A 20961-nucleotide genomic window follows, 5' to 3' on the forward strand; every position below is an offset into this window, starting at 1 on the left:
AGCTTTAATAATAGAGGCTGATCAAACACTGACCAAAGTTTTTTCCAAAAACATCTATTATAGCATATAAAAGGAATAAAAACATAACAGGCATTCTCATTCAAGCAAAAATTAAACACAATGATACAAATGACCACAAACAGTCTGACAAACAAAACACTCAAAATTCAAACCATAACATAACCATACTAGTATCTCTCGCCGACGAACAATCGCTACCATCAAACTAACATGTGAGAAAACAATTCGAGCGACTTATGAAGGAAGCGCACTTTTGTTCCGAAACACCGTTAAGACAAATCACTGTAACATATGACTGGTTTTCCGGGGGACCCAGATAACATGACTAAGGTCAAAGCACTAACGATTCACCGGTGTCTCTCCATGTTTCCCATTATCATGAAACCACATTAATATCGATATACCGCATCATTAACAAAGGTAGAAACTATCTGTGATTCTATCATTTTATTTGGAGGCTGTACACAATATGCTCTGGCAAGAACTTTCCCTTAAAAGCTGGATTATCGTAAATCTGTGCAAATGTAAAAAAGCCAGGCTACTGATCTGAAGTGCCAATAACTTTTCATGTTTCAGGCGTTGAATCTTGCATATGATGTCTTTGCATATACAGCGACTAACCTTGAGTTGAAAATAAACTGAAAAAATGTTCTGTTTTTTTTGTTGGAGAACGCATATCTTTAAAAATGTGTTTCCTGTACAACGGACCCATATTTGCATATGTCACGAAAGTGCCCATCATGATTATTCAAATTTGCCATATATGGTCAAAGCATTGTTTACCTCAGCTTTTCAAAGCAAACATAACAGATATGGGTATCAGCCTAAAAGGTTCCAACTATGGACTTACCACAGTACGTGATACCTCCATATTTAAAGGCGCCCTTCTCAATCCCAGGTTCTCGCATTACTGAATGTGTCAACAGCCCATTAACAGTTTGTCATTCTTTTGTTTTCCATTGAAATGTCATTAAGTAAGTAATATTTACATTAGATAAATCTGATAATTGAAGGGGGGCTTTAAACCCCGGTTCGAAAAGGCCTGGGAATGGGATTAACTGAGGTGTTATGAAGATTATGAGGCGTTTCTGTCTTTTGTCTTCTTTTGTAATTGCAATCATTATATAAACATGTTGCTAGATTTTTGGATTAAGTCTGCATGGGGGTTTAACCAAGTTACTTTTCTTTCCGTAGGCACAGGGTTTTTCTCAGTCATAACAAAAGATGAAAATTTTATACACCATTTCAGCAGAAGTATGCATAAGCTATATACGCAAAATCCATGTCGTCATTTCTGTGTCGTCAGGTCACTTTGGTTCCGTCAGGTCACGTCAGCAAAGTCAGTTAACTCGCGACAGGCTGTTGGACACTGCCAGCACTGTCTATGTTGCCAAATAGTGGGCAAAAAACATTGTCTATGATTCAGTCATTCAATTTAGCAACTATAAACTGGATATAAATATACTGTCATCATCCTGTAGTATCATGAAAAGTTGCATTTCTATTCTGTGTTCACACTGACTGTTAGGCAGATGCTATGGTGGAAGAAATTTATGGTTATCCCAGCCAAGGAATATGATTGTGTTCAGCAGTGATTTTGATTTTTAGCCAGGTGATAATTGAATGCTCCCAATCCTCCTAGTGTGTAACAGATAGTATTTACCCCCTGATAAATCATTGTTCACATGAGAATTAAAAAACTCCCGCCCAGTGTATGCAAATGGCCGCGTCATCAGTAATCCCCTATTGTGCACCGACGGTTCTGTAACTTCCCATTTAAGTATGATTCACATTCACTCAAGGATTGCAAAAACTCACCATTCAGGTGGAGTTTTATTGACAATCTTAAGTGATATCGTTGGCTGACCAAACACCTTTCAAGATGAAGTTTGGCATGGGGGGCTTTGCTCATTATTCTAAAAATACTTTTGATCAACCAAATGTATTTACAAGTAATGTTAATAAGTCATGACAAATTGTTACTTCTGACAGCATAAATTTGCATCAATTATTGAAAGCTTTGTACATGTATTTGTTTTGTTTGAGGTGAAAACTAGTTTTTTAGTTGACTCCCTGAAGAATGTAGAAACACACAGTATTCAGACATAGATGATATACACATAGGGCTAAAAAGCAGTGATAACATTCCTTTGAACTAAACGAGTCCTACATTAAAATATTCAGCAGCACAAATCCTGTTGACTGGTGCTAGATAGCTGATCGGTGCTAGATAGCTGATTGGTGCTAGATAGCTATTTGGTGCAACACAGCTGGTTGGTGCTCTGGTTGGTGCTAGATAGCTGTTTGATACTAGATACATGTAGCTGTCTGGTGCAAGATAGCTGTCTGGTACTAGATAGCTGTTTGGTGCTAGATAGCTGTATGGTATAGCTATTTGGTGCAAGAGAGCTGTTTGGTGCTAGACAGCTGTTTGGGGACAGAAAGCTGTTCGTGTCTAGATAGCTGTTTGGGGCAAGATAGCTGTTTGGTGCAAGATAGCTGTTTGGTGCAAGACAAGTTAGCTGTTTCATGCTAGATAGCTGTTTACTCAAGTTCTGATAAAATTTTTGTGTGGACATGGCTGTCTCTGGAAACATTTAGCTGGCGATGAAAATAGCGCCCTCAATGGTGTTTTTCTGCAGTAATTCAAACCTACAGCTAATGATTCATGAGTTCCTAAAGGAGCTGTCATTATTTATGGCCGGGAGGAGGGGGTCACTCAAAAAATTGAAAACTTAAAGCGGGTGGGGGGGTTGCACAAAATGTGGAGAGGAAGAAGGGGTCCTCCAGTTTTGGTGCAAAATGAAACACCTCTAAAATTGCACTGTTGCACATATCAATTTCTCAAATTTTTCATGCGAGGGGAGGGACACCCCCCTCTTCTGTTCTTCCCCTTTTGGTGTTCTAACAGTTTGACTAGTAGTAAAAAACAAATTGAAAATACCTCTCAGATTGCACCAGACTGCACCATTGCACACATCATACAAGACAGGGGCACCCCCCCCCTGACACTTTCCCCCTCAGCCTCTCACGTGTTCTTCCCCATGTACTTTCAAATTCTGCCCAGTCAGGTATCCTAGTGAAAACCCTGTCATAATACTCATATGGTTGGATACTGGTTTTTATATCTGTATCTTGTTGACACTTTGAATTTCATTTTGTTGGTTACACCTTTTTTCAACCATCATGAGATAACGGATGATAATCTAGTGGGTACATCAGGATTTAGAAAGTCTTTACTAGTGCTGTATTTTTGTAAATTTTACCAATACTTGTATTGGTATTAACTTTTGTAAGTGAGCGGGGTGTCAGTCAAAAATTCAGAGTTAGAGAGGGGGATTACTAAAATTAATCATGGCTGGCAGGGGGGGAGAGGTTACTCAAAATTTCAGAGTTTCTGATGAAATTCCTCTGGAACCCCCCCCCCCCCCCCCCCCCCACCACCACCACCAGGCCATAAATAATGACAGCTTCTCAATAAGTCCCCATGTTACTACAGAATTTTAAGATGAATAATGAACCTTGCAAAAATGTTTAAATTCCAACCCAACATTAAACAAGTATCCCTGCAGGTATCAAAGCTCATTGGTCAGTATCAGTTTTCTCTGGAATTTTGCTTTATGGTTAACAAACCCAAAAGTATTTCACAAATTGTCTGGTTACTGATGATAGCTAAACATTACAGCTTGTAGAATGACCAGGTTATGATGTTACCATCCTAAATCATTTCACATACACTCAGTGTGACAGTTTTCGGACAGGGTAGTGAATTTCGCCCAAAGCCATTTCATAAATGACGAGCACTACGAAATCTTATTATCATACCTTTCGAAACTTTGTGTTTATCCTCAAACTGTTAACACTGACAGAAGTGGCATTTAGGGGGTCAAAGTTGCCAAATTTGTGACCCATGTTGAGTGTGTAGTAATCGGACTACTATTGCAGTAATCGGACGTAGTATTTGGAATATGATTATAGGGGCTAAATACTGATATTTTGAAACTTTGAAGCCCGATTTTCAATTTTAATGTGTTTAGAAAACTATGTGCAAATATTTTGTGATAATTAGTTACGTTTAATCCATGGACGACTCAACTATATTTCGCTGTGTATAGCGCTTAGATATCGGACACGGGTTGTCTCTGTGTGTTGCCTTTGACACCTTGTATCGTAAGGTGTGGCTAACTTCACCAAGTTTGTAGCGCCCGAAATAGCTTCTACCGAAAAAAAAAAACTATCCAAAATGGGACAGCAGCATCACCTGACTTAATATGCGGTAACATGACTTGTAAAACGCTATCAATACAGAGCGAAGTGAGTACAATGAACAGCATGTCATTAAATGTCTGAAAACTGAGGTCGTCCGAAAACTGTCACACTGAGTGTACTTTTTGTCCTTACAGTACACTCATCAACCACAGTACTGTTGTATTGCCTTTTGATGGGAAAAAGTTAGTTATGTGTGTGAATGTATTCAAGCCTTTGCTCATGCAAAGTCAATGATAGTTTATGGTTTGTGTTTTGCTCACATGACCATGGTATGCTTTACTGAAGACTTGTTCTAAATATTGCTTTCTGGACACCTTACTTTGGCAAGGGTCCAAGCTCTCATGAATAGTATGTGGACTAGAAATTCTATTCTTTTAATTTACTATATTGGATCTTGTTTGAAGCCATTATTTTCAAACTTTGAAAGTATTCTTCATTCTTGGAGACAAATTATGGAAACAGTATTTCCCCATTTACTTTTAAGGTTTTTACATACATTAGGTGGTGTTTGGAAACCTTGATCATGTTTTAAAGTCCGGGGAAAAGACAATGATCAAAATATTGCTTTTTTGGCTTTTTCACCCATATTTGTTCCTTAACTTTCTACATTAAAGAAAACAGTTGAGCCGTGAGAAGAAACAGCTGTGTAGTACTTACATCATCTGGAAGATAACCAGGATTAATTTCATCAAAATCATTCCGTCTTTCTAAACCATACTCAACCCTAGCAGTGTTGTAGTCAGGTAGCCCATGATCACGGCCACGCTGTATATTTATGGCCATCAGATCACGCCGGGAGAATTCCAAGGGACCAAACACCTGGCCTATGAAATGACAACATACGATGACATCAAATACAATGCAAGCTGTTGGCATTTTAGTCAGACAAATGTACAAACCTTCAAAGGCAATGTTATCGCTTTATCATTTACTTTTAACAGTGTGTGTACAGTGTGTATGTGTTTCAAAACCTGAGTGATATACCTTTCTCTTACATCGGTATTTCTGGTCTGACTGCTTCTTGTATACTACTTTTGGTAGTTTTGTTGAAAACTTTGGTAAAAACAGACAGCAAATCCGATCTGGATGACAAAATTACACTTCTTGTAGTCGCATTCAAAATGTTTTTGGAAAGTATTATTTATTGTTATGACACTATATATTTAAGTTAATTCTGTGCCATGATTCAATTAAACAAGTGAAACAAAATTTGATAAGGATGTCAGTCTTCAAATTTTGGTCAATGACACTTATTACTAAAGCTAGCACAACTGTTGCACAATAATATTCAAACATGACACTCCTCATAAAATCCTCCTACAGCAAACAGTATATTGTATGCCAACTGGTATAAAAACTTGGATGGCAAGTTTGGCATTAAGAGAATACATAATTATACATCATTGGAGATGTGACTGATCATCTATAACCCACCTCTGAGATCTTCAGTGATGATGTTGTCTTCCCTTTCACATATTTGGGATGCCATTCCCATTAGGAACTCCTCAATGTCCGATTCTAAGATTGGTGTCTGAGACAAACCAAACAGAGTCACATGAAATGTGTATTTTACATCAAGGTTAGTAAATCTTGTCTTTTCAGTGTATGATGTATGGACTGGTCCTTAGATTGCAATCAACTGAAGTCCAGTAGAATAATTTGCTGATTTTACAATCATTCCTTGTCAAGAAAATACCTCGATTATTCATTCGTTTGTTATACCTGAGAAAAAAGTTTGGTGGTCTCAGAACTGGAACAACGGAGTTTCTCATTCTTTTCATGCAATCTTTTCTACAAAAATGTAGATGATAACAGATTACTGTTCTTGCATAAATCTTTTTATTTTTTTAGGTTTTTACATTTTCAATCATCTCTGACAGTAAAACTACTGTGAAGTCATCCTCTAGTCACTTGTGCAAGACTAACCAGATGATCAGAAATGAAATCAAATAAGCTTCAATGGGAAGACTTTGTTCATTACAAGAGCACTTTGAGTTATCCAAAGGTGAATGTTGTTTCTTGGAAACTTTTCAGTTTTATATTGGGCAATGGACACTATACTTGCAATCTTGTCAGTTGCTATGATGCCTCCAATGTCCACTAGGACAAATGCGATGAATTTTCTCAATTTCATCAAAATAATGCTTTGCTAGTTATCAATTATCATAAGTAGGTGCAAACAGCCTTGTTACTTATTATATATTACTACTTGTAGGAACATAAAGCGCTTTGGTAAAAATCTGAGTAAGACCTTACCTGTGGGTTCCAGAAGGAATTACATGTTCTGACGCCATGGATACTTCTACCATCTCCTGTTTCACCAGTGAAACGTGGCACATTGTTAGATTTAATTGAGGTTGCACGGAAATGACACGTGGCATTTCTACAAAAGATATAACAATTCTTTTCACTTAGTGAGATGTTCCTTTTGTGAAATGAAGTATGAGAAATGCATTCTTGCAGAGGTTACATTTCATAGGCTTCAGTGTCTTAAAGGTATACTGTCACCTGTTCCAATTTTGCCACAGTTACCATGGAAAGAGAAAATCTAACCAATCACAGATTTTAAGGTGGCCGCTTTTTAAAAACAGCGCTCTCACATGGGCATTTTGAATACCAACGAACACCCCTTTGACCATATATGGGCATAATTAGATTACAGGTGACTGAATACCTTTAACTTTATGACGATTTGGAAAACAAAAGTTATGCAGAACTTGAACATGCAGGCAGTGACTTATGGTATAGACACAGAATCATCATGTATTCCACATCCAATCATTGCTTTTCTGTTCTGATGTCTTTTTGTCAAATTCTCAATTGTGCTCATAACATCTCACAAAATATGACAAAATTCATGAGAACATATTTAACCACTAATAGACGGCATAGTTTTGATATTTCAAACATAAAAAATGTGTAACATTTAGATTATTGATTGGCAAAAAGAGAAAACTTATCATATCAAGCTTAACAATACTTGTCCACTGATAATACAATACACTGTAAATGAAATTCTTGCTTGGTAATACTGTAAAACCCTGGGAGAAATTGGAATAAGTACTGTGTATTTTTCATTTTACAACAACATTAATTGTGAGCACTCTTCTTATAAACAATCTTTACCATCTTATTTCAGAATGTGCTTTACCACAGGGAAGTTACCAGTTTTTGGTCAAATTTATGTCACTCTGTTGTATATACAATGCACATTTAGTAGTTTCATAAATCAAAAGTTAAATCCCTGAATGGATGAAATCTTTCCTTACCTTCTGAAGACTCCAGGTGGCACAAGAGTGTGACCAAATCTCATTGCTGCTGACTGGAACACATGGGTGATACCAGGATGTACAGAGCTGTCATATTCTGAACAGACAGGAAGACAGACTTGTCAAGTATCCTATACTTAAATATTTATTCATTCACTTTTGTTCCCTTCTCATTTTGGAAAAACAAATTGTTGCTTACATTAATTTGATCTTATTCTTCTTTGCCTTGCATCCTTCAATAAATAACTTTGACAAGCGACCTAGCGGCCGATATAGCTCCGCTGTGTTTATGTACAGAATAACTATTTTTGACACATGTTGATGAAGAAGGTGGAAATCTTTGATAACTCAATGCAGTGGCCAGAAAAAAGTGGCTAAAATAAGCTGCAAAAATACAAAATTGAAGATTTCATCATACTTTGAATATATCACATTCGATCATCCCTAAGAACATGTCAACTAAAGCTATCTGATGAGTAGTTTTTTGAGAATAAAATATTCTGACCAAAAATGGCAACAATTGCCCCCAAAAATAAAAATTGCAGATTTCATCATAATTTCAAAATATCACACTTAGTTCATATATAGAAACCTGTATACCAAATTTCAAAGCTGTTAGACCAGTACTTTTTGAGAAACGCATTTTTTGACCAAAAATGAGAAAAATTGCCCTAAAATTCAAAATTGCAGATGTCATCATTATTTCAATAAATATCATTTAGTTCATCTATGGAAACCTGTATACCAAATTTCAAAGCTATCAGATAAGTAGTTTTGGAAATACACATTTTTTGACCAAAAATGGCAAAAATTGCTCAAAAAATACAAAATTACAGATTTCATCAGAAGTTCAATATATATTACTAAGCTTATCTGTAGAAACCTGTATACCAAATTTCAAAGCTATCAGACCAATACTTTTTGAGGAACACATTTTTGGACCAAAAATGGCAAAAATTGCCCCAAAATTACAAAATTGCAGATTTCATCATTGTTTCCATAAATATCATTTAGTTCATCTGTAGGAACCTGTATACCGAATTTCAAAGCTATCAGGTGAGTAGTTTTGGAAATACACATTTTTTGACCAAAAATGGCAAAAATTGCCCCAAAAATACAAAATTACAGATTTCATCAGAAATTCAATATATATTACTTAGTTCATCTATAGAAACCTGTATACCAAATTTCAAAACTGTCAGACCAGTACTTTTTGAGAAATACATTTTTTGACCAAAAATGACAAAAATTGCCTTAAAAATGCAAATTTGCATATTTCTGCACAATTTGAACAATCTGAAATAGATCACCCTAGGGACATATGTACCAAATATAAAAGCTATCTGACTGGTAGTTTTGAAGAAGAAGATTTTTAAAGATTTTTTTACCAAAAATGACAAAAATTGCCTTAAAAATACAAATATGCAAATTTCACCACCATTTTAACAAATCTGATTTAAGTCACCCTAAGCAAACTGCATATTAAATTTCAAAGCAATCGGACAAGCGGTTTCAGAGAAGAAGATTTTTTTACCAAATACACCAAAAAATGCCCCAAAAATACAAATATGCAAATTTCACCATGATTTGAACAAACTGAAGTGAGGTCACCCCAAGTGAACTGCATATAAAATTTCAAAGCAATTCGACTTGTGGTTTCAGAGGAGAAGGCAATTGTTGACGGACGACGACGGACTCCGGACGACGACGGACGACGGACGACGACGGATAATCAACCTATTTGATAAGCTCCGCATCGCTGACAGCGGAGCTAAAAAGTTGTTTCACAATTGTATCTTATTCTAAATTATCATGCACTATTCCGAGATATGTTTTTTGGGAAATGTTAAAAGCAAAGGAAAAAAGGTGTTCTTTTTAAAATTCTTAAAGCTCCTTTTACAGTTACTTTAGATGTTTCCGTTTTTTCTAAATGTAAAATAACGTTTCTTAGTACAAAGCTGTGAGCAACACAGTACCAAATTTAATGACCCCAGTATTGTGCTGATATGTCAAGTGAACTTTGAGTCAAATGACTGGGGGAATCAAGGTGGAATATTCCAGGATGCCCTTCTTACAAAACACACTGAATCCATCAAATCTGCATGGAACATTTCTCCTGGCAATACCACAACTTAATCCACAACCCTGCCCTCAAAACACAATGGACTGTGGAGGAATTTGACTGAAGAGGTTGACAGAAGTAAAGTGTCTCCCAAAGTGACATCAGTTGCTTTTTAATCAACACCATCCTATTAAAATCTCAATCAGTATCATTTCCAGAGATAAAAACACAACTTCGTTATAAAAGGTCTCTTGCTTCATGCCCAGAAACTGAAAGTGTTATGCATGGAAATTTTGCAATATTTTTTGTAATCACAAACATAAATCAGAGGTGCACCATCTCAAAACTTTCAAGATTAGAGAGAAATTATCCATAACATTCCAATATTTGATATCTAATGTGGCCGCTATCCATGTGTTAACTAAATATGGAAATTGTGAAAAAAGAGAAAGATCATAGGTGAAAAGTGCTTTGAAATGAAAAGCATACTCACTGTACTCATTTTTGTAATGTTCCATTTGAGTATCACTGATATTCAAGAAAGCAGGCAGCCAATCATAAAAAACAATTTTCTATTAAAAAAAAATACCGGTATATATCCAATGACAAAATGAACTGAATAATGCTTCAATATAAGGCCACTGTGTGTGCTGGTAAATTATATCATATGAATCATTGTGTCAGGCCAATCTCAGTTGATGTAGCTGAGTGGTCAAATTTAATGACCATGTGACTTTTGTCTTGATACATGTAGGCTTCAAGGAGACACATTTTACTGCCAAATGGTATAAATGTCATTTACAATTCTTAGGTTTCTGTTGGCAAACTGTGTGAGACTACTATTGCCATGCATATTTGTAGACCAGTTTTCCAATTGGATAATGAATGAATGATACTGGGATATTATCCTATAGGGTATGCTTGTGTTTGTATACCATGACAGACAGCCACACACAAGCACTAAAGTCTACTATGACAGACAGCCACACACAGGCACTAAAGTCTACTATGACAGACAGCCACACACAGGCACTAAAGTCTACTATGACAGACAGCCACACACAAGCACTAAAGTCTACTATGACAGACAGCCACACACAGGCACCAAAGTCTACTATGACAGACAGCCACACACAAGCACTAAAGTCTACTATGACAGACAGCCACACACAAGCACTAAAGTCTACTATGACAGACAGCCACACACAGGCACTCAAGTCTACTATGACAGACAGGCACTAAAGTCTACTATGACAGACAGCCACACACAGGCACTAAAGTCTACTATGATAGACAGCCACACACAGGCACTACATTCTACTATGACAGACAGCCACACACAGGCACTAAAGTCGACTATGATAGACAGCCACACACAGGCACTACAGTCTACTATGACAGACAGCAACACACAGGCACTAAAGTCTACTATGACAGACAGCCATACACATTCAAGAAAATACTACCTTGTGTATATCAGGCTAATTAAAGGCTGGTGACACAAACTTCATGAGTTGGTTTTGTTACCTGATGAGATGCTATCACCCATTTACGAGCTTCATTGAAAATCTTTTCATCGGACCAGGTGGGATGCTTCTTTTTTATTTCTGTGGCCATGTAATTGTGCCATCGGAACCATAGAATGCCAAATGTCAGCAAGAACGGATTTTCGTTTCCTCTCGGGTTGCCAAGTCCTGTAAGTGTACAGCCACATATGATTTTCACCAAATTCTTAATCAGCAAATCACTATCATAAAAGATTGTTGAATTAGCAAAAAGTTTGCATAACCTATAGGTAGATTACACAACTGGAGTGTTTCAAATCTGGACATCTCAATATACATGTTAACACACTGGCATGGAAATTACCTGGTTGTATAAATGGAACAATTTTCATTACCATTTCTTAATGACAGCCAGTTGTCTCACTTGCAACCATATGCAAGACTGCTACCTAATTTATTACATGCCTCGATGTGAGCACAAATCAGTGAATTGAGTTGAGTAGGAACATCCAGGGAGTTAGCTGACCGTATGAATGATGTACAGACAGGTTTCCATAGTTAACCGGTACTGTTGAGCCCTTGAACTTTTTCAATGTCAAGGTAGACGCTTAACACTAGATGTGAAATATCCATGTGCGCACTGCTATTTTGACTTTCGTTAAAATCTGTTTGATACAGGTCAATAACGATAAAATTCTTTGAAAACGCTCTGCATGTAACTAAATGTCATATATATATATATATATATATATATATATATATATAGATATTATGGCCTGCATACATGGGTTTATTTGCCCTCCTTGCACCAGGCAAATTGTCACCTGCTGTCGGGCACATAAACCCATGTATTCAGGCAATAATTAGGCAATAAAGCACACCCAGCAATAGCCCTGCGTACGATGCTGTGTGTTAGCTGTAGCGGCCAACACACAGCATCGTACGCAGGGCTAGCGAGAGAGTTGCTGACATCGACGGTTATTTACGAGAAGTGAATAAAAGACTGGCATTTTTGGAAGCGATCGAGTAGCTGAGGTAGGCAGGGATACGACTTGGGCCCAAGAACGCTGAATTTCGGCAGTAATTTGGCTTTTTACGTCAAGTCCCAAAATGGATTTGAAGTCACCGACCCTACGTACGGGTCTTTGCAGGGCTGTGGTGAGCGGGGCGATAGCGGAACACACAGCATCGTACGCAGGGCTAACCCAGCAACAGTATACCACAAGATTTTGACCAGTTCATGACATATATGCACGAGCGACAGCGAGTACATATATGAAGTGAACTAGTCAAAATCAAGTGGTATGCTGTCGCTGGGTGTGATTTATTGCTATTATATCACAACAGTATATTGAAATTCTGGCATGGAACGTCAAAAAAGGATTTTTGCTCTTGCCGAGAGCTCTCGCATTTGCCAGCCGTGGTGTATCGCAAATATACCACAGTTGTTTTCATGTCTTGACCAATCAGATCGCAGTATTTGCGCCATCAATATACTGGTATGATATAATATATATAATGATAATATATAATATATTACATCACTCCTGACCCTGTTCAATGAGAACTGAGATGAAACAGCTTTGACAGTCTTTTTTCAAGTGATTTTTAAGGTACTGGCTATTGCTGCCATTGACCTCTCATGACCTGCTTCATTTGCATGTACATTGTTTGCTTTGAAACCATGCAGTCTCTATGTCATGTTACATAAACAAAGCCTCTTTTCATGTGCCAACCAAACTTGGCATTCCACCAGCCCCCCAGCTACTTTAATACCCTCTGTGATTAAAATCATAATACAAAACCTAATCAAATTTTGAGCCACACATCAAAGAATCATGTGACTTAGGGACAGAAAGAATTATCTTTCTTAAGGAGGTAAAGGGAACTTTTCCCTTTCATCTGTTTTCTCACGTGTAGTCACAATTCACCTTTACAATACTGTATTTAGTTGAGAATCTACCAACTACTCGATATACTTGCACATCAAATAATTTTATTTAACGCTCCATCAATACTGTAAATCCAAATGTTATTTTTGAAATGTCAGATTTACATTTTCTACTATTTTATGATTTGTTTTGAACTTGAGTTTCACAAGTATCAGACTGTGAGTGGGCACTAACAGAAGCTGGATAAATTTCAGTTTGATAAGCTAAGTGCATTGCAGTCACATTTTAATGAAAACAAAGTCATAGCGTGGCAGAGTAAGATCTAGAATCCATGACTCAATGCCAGTAGAGTTATAGAAACTATTTGCTATAATGTACCAATAGTTCTTGTCCAGAAGATCAGCAAATACAACAGAAAAAGAACATGATTAGGAAATGACAAGTTGCTTGACAATTTTACCCAAGTTTAAGTCATCTACTCTTTAAGTGTATCAGATGACCTTGACATCCGATGACCTCAACAAATGCTTAAATAAATGCATAGTTGTAAAAAACTAGTGATGAATTACATTACATTAGATATCAAAAAGCATTCAAACATAAAGTCCACAGAATCACATGTACATATGTATGGTAGTACACACCTCAAAATTGAAAGATTTCAGTTTTAGCTCAAACTCTTCTGAACAAAATTCAATTTTGGTTCAGGAGAAACAAGTTACTTATGTTTACTTCCAATTCCAAATTGCTGCCATCTCTGCAATAACTTGATGAGGGGCAATTAAATATTTGATTTTCACAGTAAAAGAAGCTGGTGAAAACTTAACTAACTTCAAGAGCTTCTAAATGAGCCTCTAGAAGCAGTAGACCAGAGAATAATTGTAAAAAATTGGGAGTCAAAATATCTGTTCCCGAGGCGCATACAACCTTGATCAAGATGAAAGCAGTCTCCTTTGTGAAATTTATTACTCAGGTGCACTGTCATTATACTTGATAAATTACAAGTCAATATTAACGCTGGTATTCACTACATGCAGAAACTGGCTCTGTGACAAGTATGTGATACATAATGCCAGGAGAACAATAGTTATTTGTTTTGTCACAGTGAAGAACGATTTGATCATTGATCTGCTACAACAGTCCCACCACACAGTAAATCAGTTGATAGGGTGAGTCAAGGGGCTGATAGTCAAACATTAGTAGGAGTTTGCACCCAAATTGTGCAAACCATGAAAATAACAGGGGATTATACTAAATGAACCCCTTATTACCCAAATTTCCCTACACAGTGTACTGACCTCAATGCTCAAAAAATGGGGATGGACTTAATTGCAATATTTTGAATATGTGCATGAATGAGATGATCCCTTTACCATGCGAGTACAAAAACTGATTGTTATACATCATTTAGTAACCACAATAACATAAAATACTTTTTGTTTAAAACTTAAATCATAAAAAAATGTTAAAAAGCAGAGTTTGTGCCTTTAAATTATAAATATCCTCATAACTGAGATATTGAATCAAATAATACGATTGAAACATAGCTGTAATTAACATATCTTGTGATAGAAAACTGATTCAGCCACTCAACAGAATTTACAGTGGAAATATTGGCAGCGGGTGTAGGGGATGGGATGGTTGGTAGAAATATTCAGGCAATTATCAACTGTGATTGGCGGTGGGGGTAGGGGACAGGATGGTTGGTAGATATATTCAGGGAATTACCAACTGTGATTTTGACAAATATTTTTCAAACAGCATAGCAACTATGACTGGACTTATAGAGAACATTTTTGAATGCTATCATACAGGCAGATGGATATGAAAGTGATTTGCTCATCAATGGAATCTCAACTCTTTAAAGTTTATGATCTGAAACAGGATGAAACAGTGAAAACTAAATTGAAATAGTCATATTTGGTTTTGCAAAAGATTATAAATTTAACAAACATAAAAATCTTATCGAAAATTTTCAGCATACAAGGAAACAAACCTCCGTTCCTTCCTGTGCTTGCAAAATAATTTTCAAGACTTTAAAAAGTTCCAAGCATAACAACAAGGAACGAAGGTTTCTCTCCTTGTATGCTGAACATTTTTGATAAGATTTTTTGTTCGTTAAATTTACAATTTTTGGCAAAACCAAATATCACTATTTCAATTTAGTTTCCACTGTTCCAAGCATAACAAGAAGTAGTTTTAATTGATTGAGGATTCTCCAAAGTTGGTCAGCTTATCTTTCTTACTCCATCAAAAGAAAGATAAACACAAACAATCCTGAAATTGTAGAAAAATCAGCTCTCTTCAATAATCTGGCAAACTGCCATGTATTATTTATACAAAAATTTCACCTGTACTAAATTATTGACACTTTATAAAGTACATGTCCCAGTGGCTATTTGTATCTGGCTGACTAACTTAGGTGTATTCTCAATCAATTAAAACCACTTCTTGTTATGTTTGGAACTTTTTAAAGTCTTGAAAATTAGCAAACACAGGAAGGAACTCAGGTTTATTTCCTTGTATGCTGAAAATTTTTGATAAGATTTTTATGTTTGTTAAATTCATAATCTTTGGCAAAACCAAATATTACTATTTCAATTTCATGTCAGCCAGAAAATGATTGATGTTGCAGAAGTACTTAGAAGAAGAAGAAAGTGGGCCGAAATCATGACTTCATCAAAGCAAGACAGCCCGACTGGAAAACACTTGTGGCAATGTGGCAAGGAGCCAACTTCTTTCAAATTACTAAAACCGCCAGTTGACAGGCAAACAATAAATAATATGGGCATGCAAACAATAAATAATATGGGCATGCAAACAAACTCCCTGTGTAAAGAGGAAGTAGAGTTACTGTCATAAATCAGGGAAGTGCTAACATTCTGATAACATTACTGGTCATTTTTTTATCAAAGGAGAACTAAATTTCAGTAAAATCAACAAAACTATCGGTGATGAAAAAAGAAGTATCCTTTGTGCTACATCAGTAGACTAAAGCCTTAGATCTATTCTAAGGTTCCATAACCAGCAAACAGAAATTTTGATATTTTCATGTTGAATATAATGCCCTGCATGAAAACAGTGTCAACCAAGCCAACGTCTACTGTACTGCAATAAAATTCAACGTTGATGATGCATTGATGTCAAGTAAAAACAAGATTCATATTCAATGTGTTAACATACAGGTTTCAAATAGCATGCATCAATCGACACTTAGTCAACCTAAACATTCCATGGAGGTCACCTTGCTTCGTCAGCAACTGAAATCAAACAATGCTGCTTTGTTACTCATAAAAAATACTGAAAAAATAACAACACTTTTAGTTGGCCACTATGTCACTAAGTGTAAAATATAAGTTAAACAATTACTTATCTGGAAACAAATAACAGTTGAAATAAAACTGACAAACAAATTTTCACATTAATGGACTTACGGAAGAACCTTTCAACTTCTTTCAGTTTGTGTTGTTCTGCTTCAGCAGGTGGGGGTGGATTGGCCATGGGCAGACCTAGGCTGTTTTCGATGGGAAAGTTTCCCCTTTTACTCTTTGCCAACAGTCCATCTTTGAATTCTCTGAGTCCATCAGCCCAGGCTTTGTTGATACCATACATCAAACCACCGTCTATCCATGGCGTAATCTCATTCAACTAGTAAGCATCAGATGAAGTAACAAAAATATCATGTTTACATTTATGCTAAAGATGTTACTCTTTGAGAAAGAATATGACAGATAGTCAGATAGGACAACAGAAAGAGACAGGCAGAGACTGACCAACAGATAGGTAGGTAGATCAATGGATAGATAGGTATATTGATACATTGACAGATAGAGGTAGATTGTTAAACAGTAGAGACAGATATATAGATCGCTGGATAGATGTAGCGACAGACAGGTAGAGAAATAGATGAATGGCCAGATAGACAGACAGACAGGTATGTGAGCTCACGAATAGATAAATAATTAAATAAATGATCCCTCCATTTCTGAATATATCCTAAAATAAACCTTCCTTCTCTTAAATTTCTAGGAATCAAGTGCCTTTCCGTAAAGGATGATGACTTTTCAAAAATTGTACCTGTTGTCGAGGGTTATTAGGAGAGAATCCAGTTTGACCCATATTGTATCTGGAGCGCAGGAATGGCATCACTCTCCATCCTTCGTCATAGAGTGGATGGTCCTCTGGAAATTCCAAGTTGAAATATTCAGGTGGACAACCTGGTCTCTGAGCATCTAGAATTTCTTCTACTACTTGTTGACCTGTACAAACATTAATGAGATAATCTCTATAAAATACAATGGATTAATATGTGATGTGATCATCAAATTTGGTAACCTTTCAGAACATCTTTTGAACATGTTCTTTTCATATCAGTGATCAACATTAATCCAGGGCATCTTAAGACATGTGAGCTATTAAGAGCAAAGTGTCATGAAGCTGTAAAGGTGGCACCTGGAAATCAGAGGCACCTTGTCTAATTTTGTCCTCTCTCAACACAGTGGCAAGCTCAAATATTGACCCTTCGTATTAAATAAGACATTCAGAAATGTTACAAAGGAGAGTGCCAATCTTATTTTTTGACTACCTGAGTGGTTTTTGAAGGTTGTCCATGATTTGTTCATTTCTTTGGGCTCTGTCCGTGATTGGTTCATTTATTTGGGCTCTGTTTGTAATTGGATCATTTACTTGGGCTCTGTCCGTGATTGGTTCATGTGCTTGATATGGATGATCAATCTATGAATTCTTACAAAATGTAAGATGAAACCTACAACTACATATGTTAATATTTTATAATGCCATTCAGGTTTATCCTGCTTTGAATTTACATCTTTGATGCAGGGGTACGGGAAATGGCTTGTCAAATATTGCCATTGATCATCAACTATCAAAAGTAAACGTGTCTGGATTTCAAATTGAAAGTTCTGGAATGGAGATAAACATTTAGTGAAACCACATATCAATTTCTGTCCATTTCCTCCATGTCACATGTTGACTTGATAACTTTCGAGACATCCCACGCAAATTTCCATTTTTTTTGTGGAGAATATAAGACATAATCCCTTGCAGATGTTGTCCATACATTATATTGTGGTGCAGCTTTTACATGAGTTTATTTCCGCGATGGGTACTTACCAAAGAAAACCATGAATGCCGTTCTGTTTATCTCTGATCCTGTGCCAGTAGTACCATTCATTGTCATCTCACTGATGGTGAATGGATTTGGCCGATCATTTCCAGAAGGCCTGTAAACTCCATCTGCGTATGCTGATGGTAGTTTCCTGGTTAAAACGCTCTCTGTCATGCAAAGCATGAAAAGGTACGTAAGTTAGATTTTACTCCATAACTTTTATATCACTTCATGTCCAAAGTTGTGATCTCAATACTTGTACAACATTATACACATGTAATTATGGAATATGTCACCTCAAGTCTCCACAGCAGATCTTATTCTTTTGTAAAATTATGGAATATTGAGATTTTATAGAATTTATTTTTATAGAATATTTATAGACAATCGCCATTATCTCTACAGAAGACACATATGATAGATAAGTCAATAGTGTGAGAGATATGCATGCATCCACTTGTTTAAGTAATGTTTAAAAACATTGTCAGCAACCTTCACATAGGTCCTGCCACTGATAGTCTGGTTTGAAATGTATCTGACAACAAAGACGACAAAAACAGTTAGTTGTCAAGCACAAACTTTCAAGAGAATCAGCCATGCATGTCTATTCAAATCCACACATAAGTATTTTTCAGCAATCTAAATATAACATACCCACAGAACCCCATTCTGGATGGGCCCTGTTATTATACCATCCATCATATCCCTCATATTCTATCTCCTCTTCCTCCTCTTCTTCATGATCTGATGTTGGTAATGGAGACGATTGACCTGAACAATATCAGAGAGTTGGACTTACACACGGTCTTTGCAATGTGAATTTTTAGGAACATGTACTGTAAGGACTTGAAGATCCTGTGCCTTAAAGGTATGGAAATCGATCCCAGGGCCTAGGAGTGGCACATGTAAAACAGTGTGTATCTTTGCGTCAGAGGCGGAATAAACTATGAGTGTATCTATTTATCCAGGAAATCTTAATCCCGACTGCTATGTTTGTACGCATATAGAGCCAGCCAACGTTAGGGACACAAAAAACAACACGGGGAACAAACAGGCAGTGGCTTTGAACAAAATCAATGTACCCGGTACTTCACCGATATTCGTAGCTTGACGCACTTTGAACATAGCTCGTAACAAGGGACAGAGGAAAGCCCATGGAACTACGTGTACAACTATAACAGCCACTCATGTAGTTGGTGCACAGTGGAGATTTTTTGGCTCAACAACTTTGACGGATGATGGACTGACCTTTCCCACTGCAAGCCAATTATTATCTTACTCGATTCAGCACAAAATTTTCGTATTGACTGTTGACGCGGTGTTTACAGTTGTTTACGTGGTGGCAAATCCTAGTCGAATCGACGACTGCTGCGTAAACAGTCACTGAATAAACTATGCACGCATTTACGACCACTGGATATTTTTACCGTTTTTAATCGAAGACCGTCCATATACACGTATGACGGTGACAAAAACAACACAAGGAATCTGGCGTACATTGTTACTGAATTACTTTGACCAAAAAATTCACCTAAATTCCGAACGATGATCATACAGAACTCTGCAGGTTTCCGGACTAAGCGACCCCAAACCGACCGGATCTCAGTCAACTGTACCGGACTCGACGTCTACTCTGTCAGCGTCAACTCAAACTTTCACTCCAGACAACTTTACACAACAAACTGGCAATATACTAAATTTACGTTGAAAAAATTCAAACTGTGTATCGTATTGAAAAAAATCTTACCGGGGCCACGGAGCAAATTAAAAAGCCAACAAACCCCAACAGAAACATTGGAATGATCATTAGTGTGCAAGGTCGCTGTATTATATGTCAGGGTAAAAAAATTCTAGCTTTTTCAGGACGGTGCAAAAGGCGGGGCAGAATTAGACAAGATTACGACCAATGTGTTACCGCCGATGGTACATAACGTACTGTTGATAGCAGGTAGTTCGGTGTCCAGTGATAAACACGATTCCTAATATACCACGGCTGTTGATTTGAACTGCCTCCGATCGAAAATTGTCAATACAAAGACATGATGTCAATAATTTTGCGAGATTATAAGTACCCGCTGTCTTCTCGCCAAATAGCTGCGATCAAGATTATTATGATAGAAGCAATTGACCGCCGAACACCTGCTTGCTCTTCTTATACACAACGTGTAAAAATGGGTTATTCCTGCTGAGAAATACGACAGCAAATATTGCAATGTGAATTTCTTACTATCTTCCTCGCAATGATTTTTTCATCTGTGTCTATTTTACCATGGTTACTGGACCATTTCTGACGATTTTTACTGACAAAGAATCAGTTCACACTTATCGTGGGAACACATTGCAAACACGTTCAAAAAATTTTCATCACATGAAAGATTACCGTAATCCCCGTTCCAAAGATGTAGGAAATGTATAATTGGTTGTTTATCATGAACAATCCCGAACTGCAGCCTCTAAATACAAAATGATTTTTCTTCTGAACAACAACTGTTCCCGACAACTTTACAATCGCACTCCGGTCATCACATGACGGTTGTAACCGTACATGTGCTGCCGCCAATGGAGAATCAAAAAATCAAAAGTCAAAAAGTATAGAAAAAAATATCAATATCCAAGCAATGTAAAACAGAGTAATTTTGATAGGGTCAATTTATTGTATATATAAAAAATCTCCAGGCCACTCGGACATCGTAAGATTATGATCTCACTCGTTCGAATACTACACTCACACGGTAGGGTAAAACTGGGAGCTCAGATCGTTATATACTACTTCCGCCAAGCGAATCCGCTTAGCTAAAGATGGTAAAATTACCAT

At 36.8% G+C, this 20961-nt stretch overlaps 1 protein-coding gene across 2 annotated transcripts in view; it reads right to left on the reverse strand.

The window, feature by feature from the left end:
• The window catches only part of LOC139121044 (dual oxidase 2-like), a 67303-nt gene that overhangs the window by 36351 nt on the left and 9991 nt on the right, over positions 1-20961 (reverse strand). For both annotated transcript variants that reach the window (XM_070685633.1, XM_070685634.1), the window contains exons 2-11: positions 18801-18917; positions 18152-18313; positions 17096-17277; positions 16453-16666; positions 11149-11315; positions 10115-10193; positions 7560-7656; positions 6547-6673; positions 5725-5821; positions 4948-5114 (exon numbers count right to left, since the gene is read on the reverse strand). In XM_070685633.1, the coding sequence (XP_070541734.1) occupies positions 4948-5114; positions 5725-5821; positions 6547-6673; positions 7560-7656; positions 10115-10193; positions 11149-11315; positions 16453-16666; positions 17096-17277; positions 18152-18313; positions 18801-18917 (1409 nt within the window). The remainder of the gene's footprint in view (positions 1-4947; positions 5115-5724; positions 5822-6546; positions 6674-7559; positions 7657-10114; positions 10194-11148; positions 11316-16452; positions 16667-17095; positions 17278-18151; positions 18314-18800; positions 18918-20961) is intronic.

The sequence above is a fragment of the Ptychodera flava genome, chromosome 21 (assembly GCF_041260155.1).
Source record: "Ptychodera flava strain L36383 chromosome 21, AS_Pfla_20210202, whole genome shotgun sequence".
NCBI classification, from domain to species: Eukaryota; Metazoa; Hemichordata; class Enteropneusta; family Ptychoderidae; genus Ptychodera; species Ptychodera flava.